This window comes from Urocampus carinirostris, chromosome 17 (assembly GCF_059441175.1).
Source record: "Urocampus carinirostris isolate Australia breed hairy pipefish chromosome 17, RoL_Ucar_1.0, whole genome shotgun sequence".
Classification (NCBI taxonomy): domain Eukaryota; kingdom Metazoa; phylum Chordata; class Actinopteri; order Syngnathiformes; family Syngnathidae; genus Urocampus; species Urocampus carinirostris.
The window spans coordinates 30,502,098-30,525,720 of record NC_142365.1 but is presented as its reverse complement, the minus strand read 5'-3'; the positions used below and the strand labels follow the sequence as shown (position 1 = coordinate 30,525,720).

Below are 23,623 nucleotides of genomic sequence, written 5' to 3'. Positions count from 1 at the left end.
CAGGGAGGACATCTGGAGGCCACTCACGTGATTGTAATACTTAATGTTTCTGCATACAGCAGTACAAAGAAATAGACATACAATGTGAGTGATACTCGAGAAAACAATTGCTACTGATAGATTCCTAGGTAGGTAGGTATGAATAGTCAAGACACAAAATCAAGGAAAGTGGCAGATGAATAATTATAAAGACTGATAGAATATAGAACAGTCCATGATGAATAAGTAGAATTAAGCTTCCTTTTAAATTTGATTAATCTATTTTAAACGTCTTGAGAAAAGACACAAATTAAACTACATTACTTATGATATGTTCTGTTCAACTGCCATTGTGAGTGCACCCATTTTATTTATACGTATACAGGATCATTAATATATAACTTTTTTGTTTTCATCCTTTTGCACAATTTTGCCTTTTTCATCTATTGTTCATCTATTCCTTAGTTTGTGACAGTGGCGTCACCAGACATAAACTCTCAGGGGGGGCATATCAGACGCATGATGTGGGGTTGCACAACATTTTCACCCTACTTTTTTCTCGTTATTTTAATTTCTTTTCTCTTCTTCTTTTTTCTTCTGTTTCTGTTTATCCCTTCTTTTTAAACTGTTGTGTCATAATTACTGATGCGAGGCACCTGTGGCTGCCCCATTGGACTCTTTTTAAACTCCAGCCTTCCTGAAAAAACCCGTCAGATCGTCTGCGAACCTATGCTCCCAGCTAAGCAAGCTTTTGTGACTCTCCGACTCTATCCTGCCCTGTTTTCTGTCTGATACCTGTTGCTGACCTCTTTTCTGGACCCGTTTATGTTTTTGCTCCTCCGCCCCGGCCATCGACCTGTTTTTCTCGCTGTCAACAACTACCCTCGCTCGACACGGAAGTGCCACTTCCGCGTTCCTGCTATCTGCTACCCGTGACCGACGATCATCGGATCGTGGATGCAAGTCCTGTTCTCCTTCTTAATAAAAACTGAGTAAAACGAACACAATTGGGTCCTGTCTCCGTTCCTGGTCTGTGTCATGCTGTTCTTCATTTTACTTTTTGTTTTAGTTTTACTTTGTTTTTCCGAGTTCTTTACTTATTTTATTTTTTTATTTTGTTCTTTAGTTACCCATTTTTTCTTTTGTTTTTTTTCCTATTTTTTACGTGTTTTTATTGTCAAGTCATGTTGATTTGTATAGCCCTTAATCACAAAGAGTTTCAAAGGGCTGCACAGACCACAGATTATTGCAAACCACAGACTATTATTTCACCATCCCCTGATCTAAAACCTACATAAGGGCAAGAAAAAAACTAAAAAACCTCAACACAAGGAAAATGAAGAAAACTTGAGAAGGGACCACACATGAGGTAATCCCCCTTCCTGGATGACCAGGCCGCAATGGATGCTGCAATAACAAATAATACACAGATAGTGTCAACGTAAAATATTGGTTGACACCTAAATTTTTGGGTGATATTACGTTTGTCAATGTCAGAACAAGTCACTGCATTTTGACGGACCAATTACAAACATTTTGGTCTTTTCAGAGTTTAGGTGCTTGCTTTTTTTCGTGATTCTTTTTCCCCCAGCCTTTTTTTAAAAAAAAAAGTATTAATTTATAATGCTTTTTTTGAATTTTTTTTTTTTAATCATTTTGTTTCTTTTTTCATTGCTGTCTTTCTTTTCTTTTTGTGATACATTTCCTCCTCTTGAGTCATTTTGTGCATGATTTTACCCAATAATTGGTAATATATTGATTAGAGCACCAAAAGCAATCTGGGGAGGAGCCGAAAGAGACAATTCTCTAAAAAGAGATGGAATTCCCATCACTAAGACAAAGGGTTATGATGGGAGGGGCTGCCACATACACAATATCAATGAGATAGCATATGCTCTGCCCAGACTGCCTTCATTACTACATCCACTTTCCTTTGGGTAGGCAGAATGTGTCCGTGGGTGGGCAATATCTACCCCTGCCCCCCAACCCCCGACAACCTTGTATCCCTTCACCACTAATGTGGTAGGGGCACCATTTCCTGAGGTGTTTCTTGGGCAAGTAGAGCCCGGTGGCTCCCATCTCTCTTCAGGCTCCCATCTCTCTTTTGGTACCTGTTTTATACATTTTCATTACAGTTATTTGTTTATGTATTTTCCTCTGGTTTTAGAAGCAGCGTGTATGACACCGTGTTGTGACGTCACTCACTGCTGTTTCGTGATAGGAGGACTTTTTAACAACGCTGGCCCACCAGTGACGTCAGACAAGTAACGTTGACGCCTACGCAGGTGCCTTAAAGGGCCAGTGGCTAGGCCGTTCTCCGTCCACTTATATCATTATAAATTATTCATTCTTAGCGTGTATTTTAGGAACGAATGCTGCGTAGCTCCATTTAACCACTGTTCTTTTATTACCACCCCCGTCTTAATACCCTAAATGGACTCACCCACTGCTACCTCCTCCACCCCCTTCCATGCATGCTACCCCCTTCCCCCTTCCCCCCTCTCTGCAGTAGCAGGCCGCGCGCAGGAAGGAAGTCAACGCGCAAGGCAGCAGCCAGTCGGCGGCTTGTGGAGCTAGAATGACATAGCTGGTGAAAAACCGGATAAGGAAAAGAAGAAAAGGAGCATCCGCGCTATTCTACACCACATTTTCTTTTGAGCGCCTTTATTTCATATTCAATTACCCAACGATGCTCATCAAGGAATTGTAAGTATGCGTGTGTGTGTGCGCGCGCGCGACATTAAGGGTGGAGGATGAAAGGATGGAGGGAGGAGGAGGAGGATGTGGGTTTTCATATTTCCACTGCATGAAACGAGATGATGAAGGCGTCTGCATCATCATCCTTCATATCATCATCCTCACGTGCAGCATCCGGCTCAGGCATGCATGGCGGCTTTGCCCTTCAAATCTTGCACATGGATTGAGTCAAACATGTAAAATGCCTCAATAGCATCCAATTTCGTCTTTCATTTACTCTTTCACTCCTCCTCCATGCACGATGAAGGTGAAAGCTCTCACGGGGCCACTTTAGAAGAATATATGTAGCAAGAAGTCAATAAAAAGAGAGACACACAGAAAAAAGATGTGAAAATGATTGGAAGAAGTCGAGGCCTGGTAGCAGCAAGGACAAAGCTATCTGCTCACACCTATAGCCATCTTCCTTTTACATGGCTTGGTCACATGAGTTTAATCAATATCAGTGGTGGCCTGTACATGTCTCATGGTGTTTGTACGGGTAATTGACATCCTTGAAAATACCAGAATTTTAATTATATGTTTTCAAGGGTTGAAAAGTGCTTTGATTTTGTTTGAAGTGCTTGTAAATGCTTGTAATTGTTGGCATGTTTCTCAACAAGTCTGATAGAAATGACGCTGGTGCTGCTCTCTGGTGGCTTTGCTCAGGTATTGCATCTATTCTTCCCTTGTGATTAACGGCAGCTGGCATTAATTTGTATGGCATTGTCCGATGAAGCGTCATTGCCCCCGTATGGGTTACGCCCAAGAGGACAGGTGCATGCACACCTAAACAGGTCACTATAAAACATGTATTAGTGCAAGGATTATGTATCAACTTGAGTCATTTATTATTGGTCATGCAAACAATAAAGGTGGCGTTTCCCAGTAGTAAATTGTATGAGAAGAATTTCCTGCAACTAAAAATGTAAACTACATACGACTGTTATTTTCTCCTATCACGATTGTCTTAAGATCTAAAAATCCTATGTCTTAGTAAATGCACACACAAAATTAGAAATCACATACGCAAATTTCATATATATTTGTGGTTCTTGAAAAATACATGATTCACACCAAAGTTCTTGATTTAATAGGACATGCAGAAATTGGATACTTGGCTTTGAAAGTCCTTAAAAGTGCTTGGATTTGGCCATGAAAAAGGGGTACAAACCTTGGTCACACCTAAGCCTTCAATAGTGCTACGTCTGAATCAATTCAACTATTCAATAACTATTTTTATGGCTAGAAAACATTTAGTGCAGCTACAGCTGCGACACATATAAAAAAGCATCAATAATTGTGTCATATATTTAGAATTATTATTGAGGAATAAAGCCACATCTTACACATTCAAAATCCTTTTTAATTTTCGCACAAAAGCATCCTCCTTTATTACCTTAAGAAGATTTCAATTACTATGCCATACGGAATCACATGTTTCAGTTCCATGAAGAAGTTATTTTCCATTGCCATCGAAGCTAAGGCTGAAAGTCCAGCCTGTCCTATCGTATCTAGGAAATATGTTTTTTTTTTATCTCAGGCTGAAAAAGTCAGTTCGACAGAAGCAATGGACACTAGGATCCTGTATTTTTCTTCATGTTCCATGGCCAATCATAGTTTGTGAAACTACTGAGGTTTTCCCAGGTCCGCCAGAAGGCGCTGGCTCGCTAACTTGGTTTCTGGTCAGCTAAACCAACAACATTATTCTGACTTATTTTATGCCTCGGGACCTGCAGAATTAGTAATGGCTGAAATGTTGTAGGAGCCAAAATGTATGTGTGTCATTGATTGTTATTCTTTTTTTAATCCATGGAGTAGTGTATGTTAATTCAGATGTGTATGAATGTATCAAGGCTAGTGTTGTCTGTCACGTGTCCGACCCAGAAGGGCCTAATGGTTTTAACTGCTACGCTAAGCTAACGCGGTAGCCAACTTATTGTTGTTGCCTTTGGCATGTGTAACTTTCGTAATTGATGTAATTTAACGAATTGTTAGTTAACATGAAGACTGTTTTAAGTGTGTTACTTTAGATCACATTAAATCAACACAGTATGTAGTGCCAGTCACTTCAGGTAACAACTAGGGGATCTGCCTCGCTCCCCCTGTGTACAGATACTTCAGTAATTTTGTATTGGATACACCTCTTTATACACATGTGTTTGGTTAAATGCTCAAATATGAAAGCCGCATCTAGAAGTAGCACAACCAGGGAAGAAGCAATTAAAGGAAGCTGACAGACAATCTGGAAGTATTTAAAAATATAATTAACATAACATGATTCAGTTATACTTTTAGGTCAGCGGAGAAGGCCTTGCAGGCCCTGACAGACCACCACTCATCAATATATTGCCACTGCTAGACTAGGAATAGGACACCATTGTCATCGGATGTGTGCCTGGAAGTGAATTCAAAGGGCTTTATTGCTGTAAATGTTGATAACTGACATGCTCACATCCGTCAAAATAATCGATGTTTGATTCAGGATCAACAATAAGTACTTTAATAAATTAGGATGCTTGGAAAAAAAAGATCCCGAAATAATATTTGGATTTTTGATGCGCATGTTTTAATTATTGTCATTACTCTTATTTTGGATGGCCCTGCGTGCAACAGCTGTGCAAAATTGGGGTCGATCCACAGATTAGCAAACAGAGGAAGCAGTATTGTGCCAAACTGCCACATATTTTGGTACTGCCATTAGCGTAGCATGCTATTGCTATGATAATTTATTTTGAGTGGCATTGAGTTTTCCAAATGGTGTTCTTTTCAGACAAGAATTTGTACGAATCATAGTCACTTTGTGTTGTAAAACATGAGAGAGAAAAAAATTCAAATGTTTTGAATGCAGCGTGCCAACAGTAAGAATTGAAGATGCATAGTATCTGCTTCAAAATAATAGCAGAACAGTGAAATGAATTCCAAAAAAGATAGTTCACTATATGTCAGGCATGTTAAGATCTATCGTATGGAAGAATAAAGAATTCAGCTGCAAGCCAAGGGATGAACTGATTAAATGTTGAAAACAAAATAAAAGAGACATATGGTCTAATGAGCTAACAATACATTCCAATATGATCTGATAAATGAAGTAATATTTTCTTCTGCCAGTCATCCTTAATTTTCAACAGGCACAAAAGACAAATTTCTTTGACATAAAAATGTCCACTACGTTAAGTATAAATGAAAGAAGCAGGTATTATTCAGACACCATGAGTAGCATATCTTTTAGCAAAAGAGGGCTGAAATCTCTTAAACGGAAAAATAAAAACATTTTTCTATCATTCACTAAACTACAGCAAAATTAAGTACAAGGAAAACTAACTTATGGTGAAAACAAGTACACATTGATTCCTGGATTATCATACAATAATAAATCAAGACCACCTCAGAAAACTCAAAGAAAACCTTTTTGGGGGGCCAGATGTGGCCTTGATTTTGACATTGTGCTCTATCTGCTAATGTTGGTTTGTACTCTCGACACGATGTAATGCCTATTTGAGTAAGTCATTTTTATCAAAAATAATAATAGGCTAGTTGAAGTTTGCTTCATCAATAAGAATTTAAATGCCAACCTATAATGTTGCTACACGGTCTGATTTTTCAAAGTTACAGATACAATAGTTGTTTTTAGATGGTTATTTCTAAAGATTGTGAAGGAGGACAGACTTTTTCTTCCTCCGCATGTTTGAATCAACATTACGATCACGAGATGAGATGCGAAAACAAGCGCTGGAGTGAGGAGTTTGAGTCTGAGTATAGAACAAACTGTAGTGGTTTCACAGGTTCACTTTCAAAATAGCCAGAGTTGGGTATGTTACTTTAAAAAAGTAATTAGTTATAGTTACTCACTGCTTTATCTCAAAAAACTGAGTTAGTAACTGACTTACCCAATAGGAAAAGCAACTAGTTACCAGGGAAATTATTTCCGTGACATTTAAAAGTAGTTGTATTAGAAAGTTTTGAGCTGTATTCTTATAACAATCAGCACTGAACAGCATAAAGTTAGTTTAATACTTTAAATGGAAAATGAATAAATAATAGATTAAACTTGAAATAATTTGTTTTGTAAAACATTAATTAACATAATAACATCTGGTTTCACCACTTAAAAATAGTTTTAGCAACAAACATATAACACATTAACCACAAAAGGGTTTTTAAATACCACTCTGCATGTTTCTCATAGGCAGAAGAGTTACCCTTTGCTGTCGAATTTAATCATAACTATGCACTTCCAACTTGATCACTTTAATCCGGTATAAAAGGCGCACTTTCAAATTTCTGACAAATTTAGGGCTTCTCCATGCGCCTTATAGTCTGGAAAACATGGTAGTTTTGTCTTCTGTGTCTTACTTTGTTTGATACTAAGTGTTTCTCATTACACTTGTTTTTTTCTATACTAACTGCCACTTTTCTTCTATCCTGCAGTCGTGTGATTCTTCCAATCTCCGTGGAAGAGGTAAATATAAATGTTCTGTTGATGTACTTTTTGTATCCAGAGTTTTGCTGGCCTAGTCATTGTTGGTAAAGAAACTCCTGAAAGCGCACACCTACAATAGATTTTTTTTTTTTTTTAGAGATTGAAATCTGTCGTTGGCTAGTGCATTGATTCTCAACTGGTCTGACATCAGGACCCACCTTTCCGACCTAATGATAAGCTTCGACCCAAATCAAGAAATAAATTCCACTTTTGAAATGTATTCAATTAAATGTTTATGCAGTTTAAAGCAGATAATATATATTCACCTTTTTTAAATGTATTTATTTATTTATTTATAAAAAAAAACACAATGACCAGCAAAACCAAAAACATTGCAGTACAGTAAATACTCCCATATAAGCCTACACTGCAAATAGGTGACCCCTTAAACTGCTTTAAAATAGAGACATAATAACATAAATTCAAAATAATTATGAAGCGTGTACCTAAACATCAGTAATTATCTAATTGTTTAGTTAATAAAAATAAATATACTGGTAAAAGCTTAAAATTTAACATTCTCAAACCCATTACCTTACCTTGCATCAGCGCTTCAATAGCGCACACCATTTTCGTATCTCGCAATCGTTTCCGTCTCCGACTCGATCGTTGTTGTCACTGTTTACCACATTTCCTTCCCCTTATCACTTGCTTTCTTGGGACCCGTTATTATGGGCAGAAAAAAAAATCAATCCAGAAAAATCAAAATAAAATTAGATGTGGTACCTATCAAACGCTCCATTTGACTGAACAGGTAGAATAAATCGAACAAGGCATTATTATCATCTACTGTTAAGGAGCGTAATTGACGATCTCTATTTTCTTCTTCTCTGCATTATTTTTCCAAGGCTGAGGTCCCAAACCACCAGTTGAGAAAGACTGGGCTAGTAGATGCCCTACCATGTTTCATTTTTTGTATGAGCGCAGAAGAGCCTGAAGGACTCTGAGATGTGTCTTCAGCGCCCTTGACCTTCAGATCTAGCAGGACATGTTATACGCAAATGTGTGATGTGGACCCTTCCCCCGACGTTGGAGAAGTGTCACAAAGGCTGCATCATTTTAACATTTTCTCAACAAACGGTTAGGTTTTATTTCCGGTCGGTTAAGAGGCTGGACGCATTAACAAGGAGTTGCTTGGCAGAATTTATAGAAATGTATCGATGCATTTATTGGTCGAATTGGGTTTGTCTGAAATTACTCTTTATTTCATATAAAATACAAATGATTTTACACAACATTTACAGAATAGGCCAATCATGTCATGTCAATGGGAATTGTGAACCCAAATATGGGGAATCAGGTGTGTACTCAAACATGGCTTTAATGACAAACATTAAGGTACAAACTAGCAAATAAGATTTACAAGAACAATATGTGACTAAGACTTGTAAGTTTACATTTCAATCAGTATCCACTCAAAATAAGGAGAATTGACATTAATTATTGTGATAGTAAAAACACAATATATAATTTTGAACTGACAAGTCGAACAGAAGAGGTCTGTACAAAAAACCCTCACAATTCAAAATTCTAAAATTGTTCTAAAGGTCCTCCCACCAGCTCTTTCTTTTTAATAAAGCTCCCAGGTTACAAAACTCTTGTGGGAATCAAAGAACCATGCTGTTATTGGCCAATAGTGATAATGGTACATCTCATCTCATCTCATCTCATCAGCCGTACCGCTTATCCTCAGTAGGGTCGCGGGGGGCTGGAGCCCATCCCAGCAATCATCGGGCAGTGGGCAGGGGACACCCGGAACTGGTTGCCAGCCAATCGTAGGGCACACAGGGACAGACAACTCATTCGCTCATTCACACCTAGGGACAATTTGGACCGGCCAATTCACCTGAAATGCATGTTTTTGGAATGTGGGAGGAAACCGGAGTGCCCGGAGGAAACCATATTAGTGCATATTAGTCAAAATAAAGAACCACCCTGACATCCTATGCCATCTTCTTTGCAGGTGTCCAATATTAAAGACAAACAATCAGAATAAACTTAAAAAACACCTACGACAACAACAGAGGAAATGGCTGTCAGTGAGACAAGACATACATGGACAAAACTCTCAAAGCTGAGGGAGCTGATTGGCTGACGCAAGGGTGGAAAACTAGACAAGACACTAGGGCACTGAAAACTATTTTTAATAGTCAACTAGTTACAATCTATTAAAACAGTTAATTGGATAATTTGTATTTTTTCTCAAATTTATCATGAAGTCATTTAATCATGTAGCAAATGAAAATAAACACAAATAATTGGCACAGTGGTAAATACATCTTTTATTGAACATACTGCAGATTTTGCCAAAAAAAATAAAATAAAAATGCCCTATCCAAAACTAATTATGCAGAATGTTTGGTCAGTAAAGACATAAATCCACAAATAAACCTCTGTAGAAGCACTAGTCGCATAAATAAAATGAATATATTTGCATTGTGTAAGGTACATTCAGTGGTGGAATGCAAAGTCTATAGCAAAAGTACTCAACAATTCTTAGCAGTTTGGAATCAAACGGTTTTAAAAATTGATGTTTGTTCTTCAGACTGTGTGCATTTCATTTCTAATCAGGCACAGTCTAGTGTATTGCTCTCTTATATAATGAAATATAAGCGTAAAAATGTACAATGCATGTCATCAAAACAGCATTGGCTTGAATGTTATATGTGAATCTTATTGAGGCGAGTCAGAGTCCATTTCGGTTAGCTGTCCGACAGTTCTCTATAACTGTCTGTTCGGGCGGCAGTAGCTCAGGAGGTAAAGCGCTCGTCTTGGGATCAAGGGATCCCAGTTCGAATCCCGGCTCGTCCGTGTTACATGTCGAAGTGTCCTTGGGTAAGACACTGAACCCCTAATACCCCCAATAAGCAGGTAAGCGCCTTACATGGCTGCAAGGCTGCTATTGGGAAATGTGAAGCACATTGTAAAGCGCTTTGGGAAGTCATTGACTTGAAAAGCGCTATATAAATGCAGATCATTTCATTTCATTTCTGTGTATTACAGAGGCACTGCCATGATTCACAAGGTCTGCTTTGAAAACTTTTTATTTACGATTGTTTTTGGTTTGGTTTGGATCCCTTAACCACTAGGGTCATGTGCAGGCTAAAATGCCCTGAAACTTTAAAAGTTTTGTTACGTCATTTCAGTATGTACCGCTCAAGACAGACGCTATGGCGCATGAACGACTCTCAGGACAGAGAATAATCATGTGGAAATGCCTCATTCTATTGGAATAACGTGTCTGGCAACTATAGTCGACTATTTCTACTATCTATTATTATTCTATTAGACTATCCGTTGCAGCCCTACAGGACACACAGAAACACTGAAAAAAAAAATCACTTTTATGACTATTACTACTTCATGGGCAAGTACATTTAACTGTTGCTATTCTGTGTTACTGTGTTATTCTGTGTTATAAAATAAATATTGGGTCACTCGTTTATTTTTACTACAATTTTCATTTAACTCCATGAATTTAGTGTGGCACAGCAGCTTTGTGGTTAACACACAGCTCCATGGTCCAGGGTTCAGCCTCCCCGTGCGGAGTTTGCATGTTCTCCCCTCACCTGCGTGCGTTTCCCCCTGGCACTCCAGTTTCCTCCCACATTCCAAAGACATGCATGGCAGGTTAATAGGTCAGTCCAAATTGTCCCTAGGTGTGAATGAGGTAGTTGCCTTTGCCCTGTGAATCGCTGGCAACCGGTTCAGTGCGTCCCCTGCCCACTGCCTGAAGATGTCTGAAATAGGCTCCAGCACCTCTACGACCTTACTAAGAATAAGCGGCGCAGAAAATGGATGGATGGATATATGAATGCATGAATCAGAAACGGCCGTGTGAGGACACATTGGCACTGACTTTCTCCATGCATCCAATTATCTAAATGTGTGAAGCCGCAAAGGCTGTCGTGACGCAGTTTTTACAATTTCGCAATGCAACACTAGTCACTTGCAAGGGAATGTGTCGTGACCCCTCCACTAACGCTGTTAGTCGCGTGTCCAGATTTGTGCCGAGGTTACTCGTGCAGCGGATTAAATCCGATTAAAAAAGAAAGCCCACCATTGTTCTGTGCAAGATGGTGGTTAGGCCAGGGGGTGGTTTCAAAATAATCGCTTGAGAAAAAAATCCGTCTTTAGGCATTCTAAGGAAAAATAAAGCAAAGAATCACAAGTTATTTTTTGGTCTTTCTCTTGCAGTATCAAGTGGGCCAGCTGTACTCGGTAGCTGAGGCCAGCAAGAACGAGACGGGAGGCGGCGAAGGCGTGGAGGTGCTAAAAAATGAGCCCTATGAGAAAGATGGCGAGAAAGGGCAATACACACACAAAATCTACCACTTGCAGAGGTAAATTTTCCAATTATTGTTCCTGGTCAGCTTTAACAACAGCAAACAAACAGGTGTGGGAGGGATTGTTCAAACCTCTTCCAGCAACGCAGGTTTTATTCAGCCATGTGACTTTTGGGGGCGCACGATCATCACTGGTGGACCCAAAAAGATGTCAGATTAAACCAGGGGTTTCCAACCTTTTTCAAGCCAATAACTAATTTATCTTACTAATTAGCTCAATGGGCACCCAGTTTGATATGTATTTCTACAATTACAACTTGTCATGTCATTACTTTGTTGTTACTATGTTTTTACCAGGTTGATTATTGGAAGTAAGGTTAAATAGACCACTGACACATACATTTCACTAGAAAATCTCAATGACCGAGTACTGGTGAGCTGTTTTCGGAACAGGTCTGCAGGTGCCCTAGCTCTCCTTAGGGGGCACCTTGGTACTTGTGAGCCATAGGTTCAGGTCAAGTCAAGTCATGTTTATTTGTATAGCCCTTAATCACAAAGAGTATCAAAGGGCTGCACAGATCAAAGACTATTGTAAATAGGTTCCCAACCCTTGGGTTATACTGACCATTTCCAAAGGTCCCCTAAAGACAGTAGCAGCAAGTTGCCAGATAAGTACTGTATGTCAGCTCCCTCTAGGTGAGGCCCATGTTATAAAAAACCATGCATATTTGTTGACCTACTACTTTTTTTTTTAATGCATGTTTATATGATGGTTCGTGTATTTTTGCTGATTCTTAGAAAAATATTTTTAAAATATTTGAATAAAATAAGGTGTTTTTTTTTACCAATAGAAGACGCTAAATAATACACACTGTTCCTTTAAAACCAACCTCTAAAACATTTTGCTACAGTAGAGAATCTCTTAGTTGTGTTCATTTGACCCAACGATTTGTTATTTTGTTTAAGACAGCCCACAAAAAATTGTTTTGTTTTGTTGAAACAACCCCAGAATTTAGAAAAACACCCAAAGCCTGGTACCTTTCATTTTAATCCCTTTACCCCAAAAATGACGTAAAACATTGGTTTCGTTACTATGAAGAGACAAATAAAATAAAAAACACAAAATAATATCTGTGTTTTTGTTTAAAGGGACAGTGTGTCCTATTTGGCACCTCCTAGTATTGAAAATATCATTACAAAAATCAAAAATCTGGAAAAAAAAGTAAAATTAAGTTCAATAATGAGCAAAAATACATGACCAATTATGTACACATGTATTTTTGAATACTTGTAAGTGGAGAAATTTGCACTTATTTTACATAACGTGAGCCTCACCTAGAGTTGACATAGTTGTTCTCCATTTTGCTGCTACAGGTACCCCAAAACATATAAAAAGCTTGCAAGACTCTTGACTAATAAATGAGGCGAAAAATGGTGCAGTTTGGTCACTTTGGGTGTCTGTAGTTTGTATTTTTTACTGCGGTTTTTAGCACTCGTTTTTGGTTGCACGACCCAATACAACGACGTCAGAAGCCAAATAATTCACACTGAGAGAAATGTACCATTTTGCTCATGAAAACAAAAAAAACCCAAAATGGGTTCGTATCAGAAGAAAGACAACCCACATATCATATGCAACAATAAATACTATTAAAAGCAAACATAGCAATATTTAGTTTTTCAATTCACATTCTTGATTAATATTAAAAAACACCAAACAACTGCTTGAATCAATTTGATTTAAATAATCACTATTTAAAGGTTATTCTTGACCTAAGTGTTTATAGTAAAAATATTTTTAATGCTGCTCAATTTGAAGTCCATGTAGAGAAGGGGTGAGATTTAGGCATTATAGATATATTTTTTATATTATTTGTTTATTTCATTTTCAATTAAAAACTAAATAAATATAAAAAAATGCAAAAACTAAAATTTGTGATATTTAGCCCTGATCAACACAAATGAATGACATCTACTGTCAAGGTATTCTGTACTTAAAGGGAAAGTGTGTATTATTTGACCACTAGATTATGCTGTATTTTTGTGCAACCAAAAACGAATGGTATAAAGCACAACAAAGAATACAACCTATAGAGACTCAAAGTGACCAATCTACACTCTTTTTCCTCTTGTTTTTTTGGCCGCGCTCTCGTGAGGCTTTCGGGTAGCCACCGCAGCAAGATGTCGGACAATTATGTCCACTCCCTCTAGTTGATGCTCATGTGATCTATCTGATTTAATTTATTATACCTAATCTAAACTACTGTGTTTTAATGTGACTTATAGGTTCCAAAACGGCTGAACCGTTTTTTGTGAAAATGTACACAAACATACTTTAGGCCTCCGCGAGTGTCTTTAGCTAGGTTTCGTGTCAAGGCACCCCCAATAAATACCAACAAAATCGATAAACAACTGCTTTCATGGGGTCTCTAACACCCTCTCGGTACTCCCGAACAACAACCACTCAAAGCAGCCAATTACAATCTTCTATCTACCTAGCTTAAATTAAATGAATTCAAGTTTCTCAACCTACGAATATTGAAATTCCAAATATGTGATAGTTCATGTACTTTTGCTTACTTTTTAATAAGTATTTTTTTTTACATTAAACAAAGTATTTTTTACTACAAGAAAGTGCTAAAAAATACATGCTAATCAATTATTTACCAAGTAAACTAAATTGAGTTATAATAGCCTGTTTTGGGGTTACACATACCAGAATATGTGAAGCGCAAAATGGCAATGAAGTTTGATTTTTCACTTCTTTGAAATTCCAGACCCTGAAACATATTATTTTTTGGTGATCAGGTCTAATATAAGTAAACGCACAAAATATTCTTAAAAGGGTTAATGACCACTCACACTGAATTTTCAAAAATATAATTTTGTAAAAATCCACTACTTTCACCAATTCATAACTCTTGGTAGGCTTTTCCACCATAAGTAGACTCACAAAAAACATTAGAAAATCTCTATTTGACTATCAACCAAGTTTAAAGCTCGCCACTTTGAACCTTGCATTAGCGAATGCAGAATTTCCCCGTCACAAGTTAGGCACCCCCATGACAATTCTACATCTATTGCAGCAATAATTTCCATCCTGACAGTTTGTTTACTGTGTCCCCAAATAATCTTCTCCTGCAGTAAAGTGCCGTCCTTCGTCAGAATGTTAGCCCCGGCTTCAGCCCTCAACATCCACGAGAAAGCTTGGAACGCGTACCCGTATTGTCGCACAGGTAAGCATGCCAACGTTAACACACCAACAGTACACTGACGGCTGTATTGAAATTCTCAGCAGTTGCGATTGATTTCACCATTTACAAATTTCAGATAGTTATTACCGTTTTTATTTGTGTATAACCTGCACTCGAGTACAGTGTTAGGGACGTTACTTTAAAAAAAGTAATTAGCGATTGGTGCTCGCTAATTTAAAATTTTTGGAGCATTATTGGAGTCAGTTTAATTGCCAGCTAATTGTGTTATAGAACCTTGTCATATTTAATGCACCTCACCAGCAACAATTATATCCTCCACTTGAAGTACAACAAAAGTAAACAATATGATAAAATAACTTTAAGCAGTAAAAAATATAAAGGTATTTAAATAAATTAAATCTAACTCGGCATTGGCTTAGGAGGTAAAGTCAAGTCAAGTCACACTTTTTTATGTAGCCCTTAATCACAAAAATGTCTCAAAGGACTGCACAGGATCACAACCACACAACTACCCGATCCCAAACCAACATGCGGGCAAGGAACAACCCAAAACCCCAGCGTGAGTAAAAAGAGAAACCCTGCGAAGGGACCTCATAAGGGGCAATCCCCCTTTCAGGATGACCAAGATGAATTAGATTTAACATTACAGTACACAAACATAGTAAACACTAGGTAACATGTTGAAAATTTGTCCGAAAAGTGCATGACATCAACGACACCCCCAGCCTGTAAACGAGTCCATAAAGTCTATGACGGCCACGACACAGCTTCCCATTTCTGCCAGCTGGTAAATGCAGGCGTTGACATGCTTCAGGTCACAGGCTGGCCGGCTGACTCATCTCAGATCGTCCTTCTTCGTATCACCACCAGGCAGGCAGTCAAAAAAAGACAGGGCATTACAAAATATGAGGTGGGCATCAATCATAAGCTTTGGAATAGAAGTGTGTCTTAAGTCTAAATTTAAAAACTTCCATTGAGGTAGCAGATCTTATCTCCGGAAGCAGGGCATTCCATAGCACCGGGGCCCGGATGGAAAAGGCTCTCAAGCCTGTACACTTCTTGGCTCTCGGAGTCACAAGTAGACCGGCATTTTCCGAGCGGAGACTCTATGCAGGAACATGGGGGGAAATCAAATCAGAGAGATAAGAGGGTGCAAGTCCATGCAAACATTTGTATGTTAAGAGAACCTTAAAGTTGCATCTTAAGTCGACTGGGAGTCAGTGCAAGTTGGCAAATACAGGAGTAATATGCTCAAACTTTTTGGTCTTAGTCAAAAGTCTAGCTGCCGCATTCTGAACCAGCTGCAAACTTTTAAAGCTAGACATGGGGAGACCAGAAAGCAACACATTACAGTAATCAAGCCGAGAAGTAATAAATGCATGAATTAAAACCTGATCGGGACAGCATCGAACGAATCTTCGCAATATTACGGAGGTGGTAGAAAGCTATTCTAATAATATTTTTCACGTGTGACTGAAACGACAGATTAGGATCAAATATAACACCTAGATTTTTGACCAAGTCACTATGGGTGATATTACATTTGTCTCGGTTCAGGGCAGTGTTTGAAAACAACTCACGACAATGAGCTGGACCAATATTCAACATTTCAGTTTTTTCTGGGTAGAGGCACAAAAAATTAAGTGACATTCATCTTTGAATCTCAGTAAGGCCCGTCTTGGGATGAAGAGGTCACAGGTTTGATTCCCGGCTCCTCCGAGTTATATGGTAAAGTGTCCTTGGGCAAGACACTGAATCCCTAATGCCCCTAATAGCAGGTAGGTGCCTTGCATGGCTGACACTGCTATTGGATAGTTATTGTGTAAAAGGGAAAAATGTGGAGCACATTGTAAAGCGCTTTGGGAGGTCTTCATTGACTTGAAAAGCGCTATATAAATGGAAATTCTGTCTCTTTTTAGAGAACTGGCTTTTTCAGCTTGGCTCACTAAAAAGAGCCAGCTCCTTTGGCTCACAAGTGGCTTTTCAGACTTTTTTTTATTGTTTAATCCATAGATTAAATATTTATTATGTATTATTAAGAATGACTTAAATTAACACTTAAACGTTAACACTAAAGAAAACACGAAACATAAATTTATATATTTTTGAATGTAGAAAGAAAAAAGAAAAAGATAAAATACAAAACAATTTCAACCATTTTTCAAATTCAAAGTCAACAGCTCTGAATCCATTAAAAAAAAGTAATTTTGACCAATCACAAGAGAAAAAAGGCTGATAGAGCCGTTTCGTTTGCCAACTATTTAAGTTATTTGCCGCCGCATTCACCAATTCGCCTTTCATTTCAGCACATTAGTAAATATATATGTAACACGATCCGAAAAGACGTGATGTGAAGCACTCGGAGGACGGTAACGGTAACAGCGGAAAAAATATTTTGTCAGATTATCCGGTTACTGAAAAAATAATGACGTTATTTATAACAGCGTTATTCCCAACACTGCGCACCGCTAATTTCTGATTAAAAATCAGTATAAAATCTAGTTTCACTTTTCCTCATCTCAAACTAAGCATTGTAAGTGACAAACATTGTTACATAGGGCCATGATTAAAATATCTTTTTGACAACATAAACCAATAAAAACTATAACAACATAAAATTAAAAACCTAGGCCTTCAGCTCCAGTCTGAAATAGTGGTGTGTCCTTTACAAATTAACATGTTCTTGTAAGTGAAATTTCCTATTTCATTTGTGAGGACACAGGAGGATGAAAGGTGATTTTGGCTGACTCTGCCCCCCGTTGCACACCCTGTGCTCTGGGTCCAACGATGCCAGACAGTCCACTTGAAATCAGGCAACCCAAATATCACAATTGGGGGAAGATGGGTGTTTGACGCGATGGGCCCCATGCTGCGTAAAGGGGCAACGCGTAAAGCCTGTCTTCTATAACAAAATATAAAGTTAAACCAGACTCTGCGGACAGAGACAAAGAACAACAATGATGGGTGGATAGAAAAAAGCCAAGCGAAAGAAGCTTAACTGGACCCTAACGTAATGATTGACATTTTAGGCCTAATCTGGCCCAAAACTTTGATTGGTACAGGATTGGGCTCGATCTTAAGTTCTTACCGCTCATCCGAAAGTGGCAGAAAAAACCTTTTACTGGTTGCAAAAGGCTCGCTTGCTTTGGAGTTGTCCGACCTTTCAGTGTTTAATCAACACAACAATATATATCCTTGTGAATCTCTGTCTTTTCTTTAATAGCTGTTGGCGCAATCACTTTGGTGAATTACCTCCCCCTAGCCAATTATAGAAGAAGCTCAGAATCTGATTTGCTAAACCAACATCTTTCTCAAAGACTGATGTTACGGTACTTGACCTTCAGAATTATTGCAAAGGCCTCCGGGTAGATTTCTCAGCCTAGCAACAACTAATATTGCAAACGTGATTGGTTAAATTGGTTGACTATGAAACCACACATCTGGAAGCAGGACAACCAGGGAGATGCAAAATAAGGAATTATTTGTTAAGTATTAATTCAGATGATCTAGATACTTTTTTTGCCTGCACAGAAGGCTATACTTAATACCCTCAAACCTTGTGTACACTGCCAACCCGAACTTTGAGTTATTTTTTGGTAACATTTGCTCCCCAAATTTAGAGTGTTATACACAAATAAACACAATATTGATATCTAACTATTCTTGTGCAAGTCACTTGACACCATAGAACACATACTGTATGTCACCAGCTTGGTCTACTTAGTAGTAGTAGAGGTAGTAGAGTCTCTACTACCTCTATGGCACCCTGACGAGTTCTTAAATAATTTACTGGTTGTGCCACAAGAGAGAGGACACGTGCTATCACATGATCCTCACAGACAACCACAGCCATACAAAAACACAAAACAAATACTCTGAGTATTATCAAGTGTGCATTAAATCTCAATTAACTGTTTTTCCTCCCTCTCTTTTTATTTGGCTGCTTTCTTCTACCATGCTGCGTAGTCATCACAGTAAGTATCATTAAAATGTACAGACAAACTGAGACAGAATATGTACACTGTTGCAAGAAATGTGATCGCTTAGAGACAGCAGTGGTAGTCAGGCACTGTGGATTTGCGAGTGTATGTGTGTGTTCACATGATTCTTCATTGTCTTCAATAACACAGTTTATTTTACTTTGTTAGAATGAGTACATGAAGGAGAACTTCCTGATCAAAATCGAGACGTGGCACAAACCTGACCTTGGACGCCAGGACAACGTAACAAAGAGTTTTGCCAATTGTGTTGTTTTAACTTTTGTGTTAAGCAAAAGCACTCATGAATACTTTTTGCTTGTTTCATTCATTATTAACGGTGTTAAAGCAAATCCCTTTTTTAACGCTATCCACCGAAAGCAATGGAAGCACATGCCACTCTCATGTCTCTGGGTGTCAAACAGATCCAAGATTTCCTCCTCCATTTCATGGTACGGTCCAAGACATTCTTTTTTTCAGGCAAGGCGTATTGAAAAAATAATCTTTCAAGTACAAAGATCAAAATTCTGAACATCTCTATGAGGAGAAATTCAGCGTCCTCGTACTCTTGCCACCGTATTCAGTTGTAGTCTGTAAGTAAATGTAAAAATGCTCACATATAAGTCAATGGATCAGAAGACAACACAAATCATGATTTGCAGTTATGAAGTTACAGAGCAACAAGCTATGTAATAACAATAGTAAAGTTCGGAATGTTTATTAATAATGCGCTACAGTACTCATTGCAAAGAAAAGTAATTGCGTTGCCTTTGTAATGAGTTAGTCCCTACACAGGTCACAACTCTTGAATAAAGATGATATTTAGTTCCTCTATTGATTATATACCCCATGCTTCTCTTAAAAATTGGGTTACGAATGTCCAATGCAAAAATCTGATTCCTTCGGACAAATAATAGTTTTAATCACATAGTGTAATCTCTGCATAGTAACTCCAGACACTGCTGGATATAAGAACTTGAGTATCGTTGGAATGGACTGCTTGTATATGAGCGCCAATATCGAATGTTTTGGTTTAAATCCAATTAAATCGGATTGTGATTATTGGGCCTATGTTGGACCAATATCTAAAAAAACCCTAGCTAGCAGTAGCAACCAAATATACCAATACTCACAAATAGTGTTTTTAATGTCTAATGTTAGATGCTACACTCAGTGTGCTAATCTTTTTCATCGAAATAATTATTTTAAACGCACAAGGATCCTTTAATTCAAATAGTCCAGGTTGTTTTTCATGTCTCTCTTGCACAACACAGCAGATATGATGACCAGGATTGGTCTTTGACTCCTCCATAACTTTCTGATGAGTTACTGCTGTTGTAAGAATGGAGATAACTCCTGCCACATTTAAACGATTCAACCTTTTTCTATAAAATTCGGAGGAAACTGCTTAATCAGGCATTTATCACTTCTAAGTTTAGTCAAAACCCTTCACTGGTTTTCATTTATGAGTTGATCACAGAAACGATGCTCACCTAAAAACCCAGTGTCTGTGTATTTAGGTACACGGTTTGGACGCGGAAACCTGGAAAAAAGTGGATGTTGTCTATATTGACATTGCTGACAGAAGCCAGGTGGAGCCTAAGGTGCGTGTACAAATGTGGACTTTGAAGGGCAACATGATAATGTAGCATGAAATTTTTGTTTTCTTGGCAGGACTACAAGCCGGAGGAGGATCCATGCAGGTACAAATCTGTGAAGACGGCTCGAGGCCCTCTAGGACCAGACTGGCGGGTACGGATGCTCATTGTAATTGACGCTAAATTTAGTATTTGAGCCCATAAACGTTTGCTGGACAAGAAGATTATTTGAACTGAGAATTGAAAGTGTCATTTTTGAAAAAGCTCCTGGGAGCCACTAGGAAGTGTTAAAGAGCCATACGCGCCTCCAAAGCTCTTTGTTGCTGACCCCCAATGTAACAAGTTTGCTGCATGAATGAGTTGCTGTAGAAAGTTGCAAGGGTAGCAAGCTGCTGCATTGCTCGACTGCTGTACAATTCAAATAACAAGAGAAGGAAATTTGCTGCAGTGTTCTTAATTCTGCCGTTTGCTTACTGCAGAAGGAGCTACCTAACAAGAAAGACTGCCCACACATGTGTGCCTACAAGCTGGTCACGGTCAAGTTCAAGTGGTGGGGGCTGCAAAACAAAGTGGAAAGCTTCATCCAAAAGGTCCCAGCCTGTGCAGTTTTTGCCTGTTGCCCCTAAATTTTGATTCCCCTGCAAAATCTGACTCTCCTTCGAACGCGTACTCTGCTTCTCAGCGCTGCACTTCCGACAGAACGTTTGTCTCCATCGATGTCTGTTTCATGACTTTATTAAGGATAATTGATTGGCGTGATTAAAACAAAAAAGTGATTGTAGTCTGTATAATGAGTTTATTAGGACACACAAACAACATCAACACCGCAAGCGACTCAATGTAGCTAAACACTCTCATATTCATGATCACAACTAGTTCTACACAAGTAGGCTTTATTAATGTACTATAGTAGCCTTGTTGTAAATGCATGTTTATTGTACGTTGTTGTTCACTGAAAGCTGCAACCAGAGGACCATTGTGAATGAGACACCTACCAAAATCTGACTCGCCCCTAACTTCTTAAAGAAAAGTCTGAAACACTTCAAAATCATTCTGGTGACATATTGAGATCACAGGATAGTGCCCTTGAAATCACAAGTCTTGCTCAAACCATCGTGAATGAGATACTTCCCACAATCTGACTCCTATAACTTGTGAGAGGAAGTCTGAAAAACTTGAAAATGACCGTCTTGACATACTATACAATAAGGCAGAAGTCTCCAATGTGCTGCCCCCTAAAGACACTTCAGGTGCCCGCAGACCTGTTCTGAAGGTAGCTGACCAGTTCTGGGTGATTGTGATTTTCTTGTAAAATTATTTTTAATTTTTTGACCAATAATTAATCTGGTAATGAGAAAATAACAACATAGGGCACCACCAGGCTGTACTCTATTTCCGACGCTGCAGTGTTGTAGACTGTCATTTTTTTAGGAAAATGAGAGTTTTAAGAATGTTATAATTTTTGTGTGTGCTTGGGTTGAATTTGGGCATGCTTAAGCAATATAAGCTGCAAGTAATATAATAAAAAAAAAAAAAATCACACATCCGATTTCATCTCGGAGCCATATGTACTTATCACTCAACGATTACCGGCCCGTTGCACTGACTCCTATCATAATGAAGTGCTTTGAGAGACTGGTTAAAGAGCACATCACCTCCAGTCTCCCCTCCTCATTCGACCCCTTTCAGTTTGCCTACAGGACAAACCGCTCCACCAGGGATGCCATCTCCTCTGCGCTTCAACTGAGCCTGACACATCTAGAGGAGAAGAACACCCATGTGCGGATGCTGTTCCTGGACTTCAGTTCAGCATTCAACACCATCATCCCACAACATCTGGTAGACAAAATGAGACTCCTGGGTTTCAACACCCCCCTGCGGAACTGGCTGCTGGACTTCCTCTGTGACAGACCCCAATCAGTGCGGATAGGTCAGAACAGTTCAGATGTCATCTACCTCAGCACGGGCTCCCCCCAAGGCTGCGTCCTAAGCCCCTTGCTGTTCACCTTGATGACACACGACTGCGTCCCTAGGTCCGCCACAAACCACATCGTGAAGTATGCTGACGACACAACAGTGGTGGGCCTCATCAGGGATGACAACGACCTGGCCTACAGAGAGGAGGTGGAGCAGTTGGTGGGCTGGTGCAGGGACAACAGCCTGGTCCTGAATGTCGACAAAACTAAAGAGATCATTGTCGACTTTAGGAAAAACCAGCCCAACCATGCCCCACTTTGCATCAACAACAAGGCTGTGGAGGTTGTCAGCAGTATCAAGTTCCTAGGGGTGCACATTACAAACAAACTCACCTAGTCCGTGAACACTGCATCACTGGTTAAGAGGGCACAGCAGCGCCTGTACTTCCTGCGGAGGATGAGGAGAGCCCACCTGCCCCCACCCTCCCTCATTACATTCTACAGGGGCACCATAGAGAGTATCCTGACCAGCTGTATCTCTGTGTGGTGTGGAGGCTGCAGCGCTACCGACTGGGGTAGTGTGAGGAGGGTAACGAGGACAGCAGAGAAAATAATCGGGACTACACTTCCCTCCATTCAGGACATTGGCCAGAAGCACTGCCTATCCCATGCTAAAAACATTACCGGGGACCCCTCTCACCCCCATCATGGACTGTTCACTCTGCTAGCCTCTGGGAAGAGGTACTGCAGTGTGCGGTGCAGGACCACCAGGCTCCGCAATAGTCTAGTCCCCCTGGCCATTAGACTGTTAAATGGTCAATCTAACATATAGTTAACTTAAATCTAAACGGCTGCTAATCTGACTTTTTGCACTACTGGCAGTTTTTTTTTTTTTTAATTTTTTTTTTTTATAGCTTGCCACTCCTTGCACATTGCTCTCTGCACTATTGTAATTACAGCGTTATTGTTACAGTGTTAATGTTACTGTGTACCTGACTTGTTAACCTGACTGCCCATTTTGCACATCTGGTTAGCTACTCTTCTTGCACTATCGGCACTATGGTAAAATACTATACGTAGCCAAAATACAATACAACATTATTTATATCTGTACATTCAAGGAAACTGTGGGGGTCAGATGCATCGACATTTCGTTCTGTATACACGTGTACTAGAATGACAATAAAGTAGATCTGAATCTGAATCTGAATGAATGGACACAATCAGCTGTTATAGCACTTATCCACATAGGGTCTCCTCCGGTGTTGTTAATGTTTGCATATGTCTTAATTAACTCGTTATATAGACCATGATCGCTTTTTTGTTTTAATCATGCCAATCAATATTCCTTAATAAACAACATGCCCTTACAAACTGTTGTATTTTCCTTTACAAAATACAAATTAATCTTACACCATATTTTTTTTTCAAACGTG

At 39.0% G+C, this 23,623-nt stretch overlaps 1 protein-coding gene across 1 annotated transcript in view; it reads left to right on the top strand.

The window, feature by feature from the left end:
* Window positions 1-2,465: 2,465 nt before the first annotated feature.
* LOC148349772 (phosphatidylinositol transfer protein alpha isoform-like) overlaps window positions 2,466-23,623 on the top strand; it is a 30,524-nt gene continuing 9,366 nt past the window's right edge. The window contains exons 1-9 of the mRNA XM_088320814.1: window positions 2,466-2,685; window positions 7,144-7,174; window positions 11,393-11,538; window positions 14,626-14,717; window positions 14,816-14,823; window positions 18,845-18,919; window positions 20,194-20,277; window positions 20,348-20,425; window positions 20,751-20,861. Coding sequence (XP_088176940.1) covers window positions 2,669-2,685; window positions 7,144-7,174; window positions 11,393-11,538; window positions 14,626-14,717; window positions 14,816-14,823; window positions 18,845-18,919; window positions 20,194-20,277; window positions 20,348-20,425; window positions 20,751-20,861 — 642 coding nt within the window. The 5' untranslated portion in view covers window positions 2,466-2,668. The remainder of the gene's footprint in view (window positions 2,686-7,143; window positions 7,175-11,392; window positions 11,539-14,625; window positions 14,718-14,815; window positions 14,824-18,844; window positions 18,920-20,193; window positions 20,278-20,347; window positions 20,426-20,750; window positions 20,862-23,623) is intronic.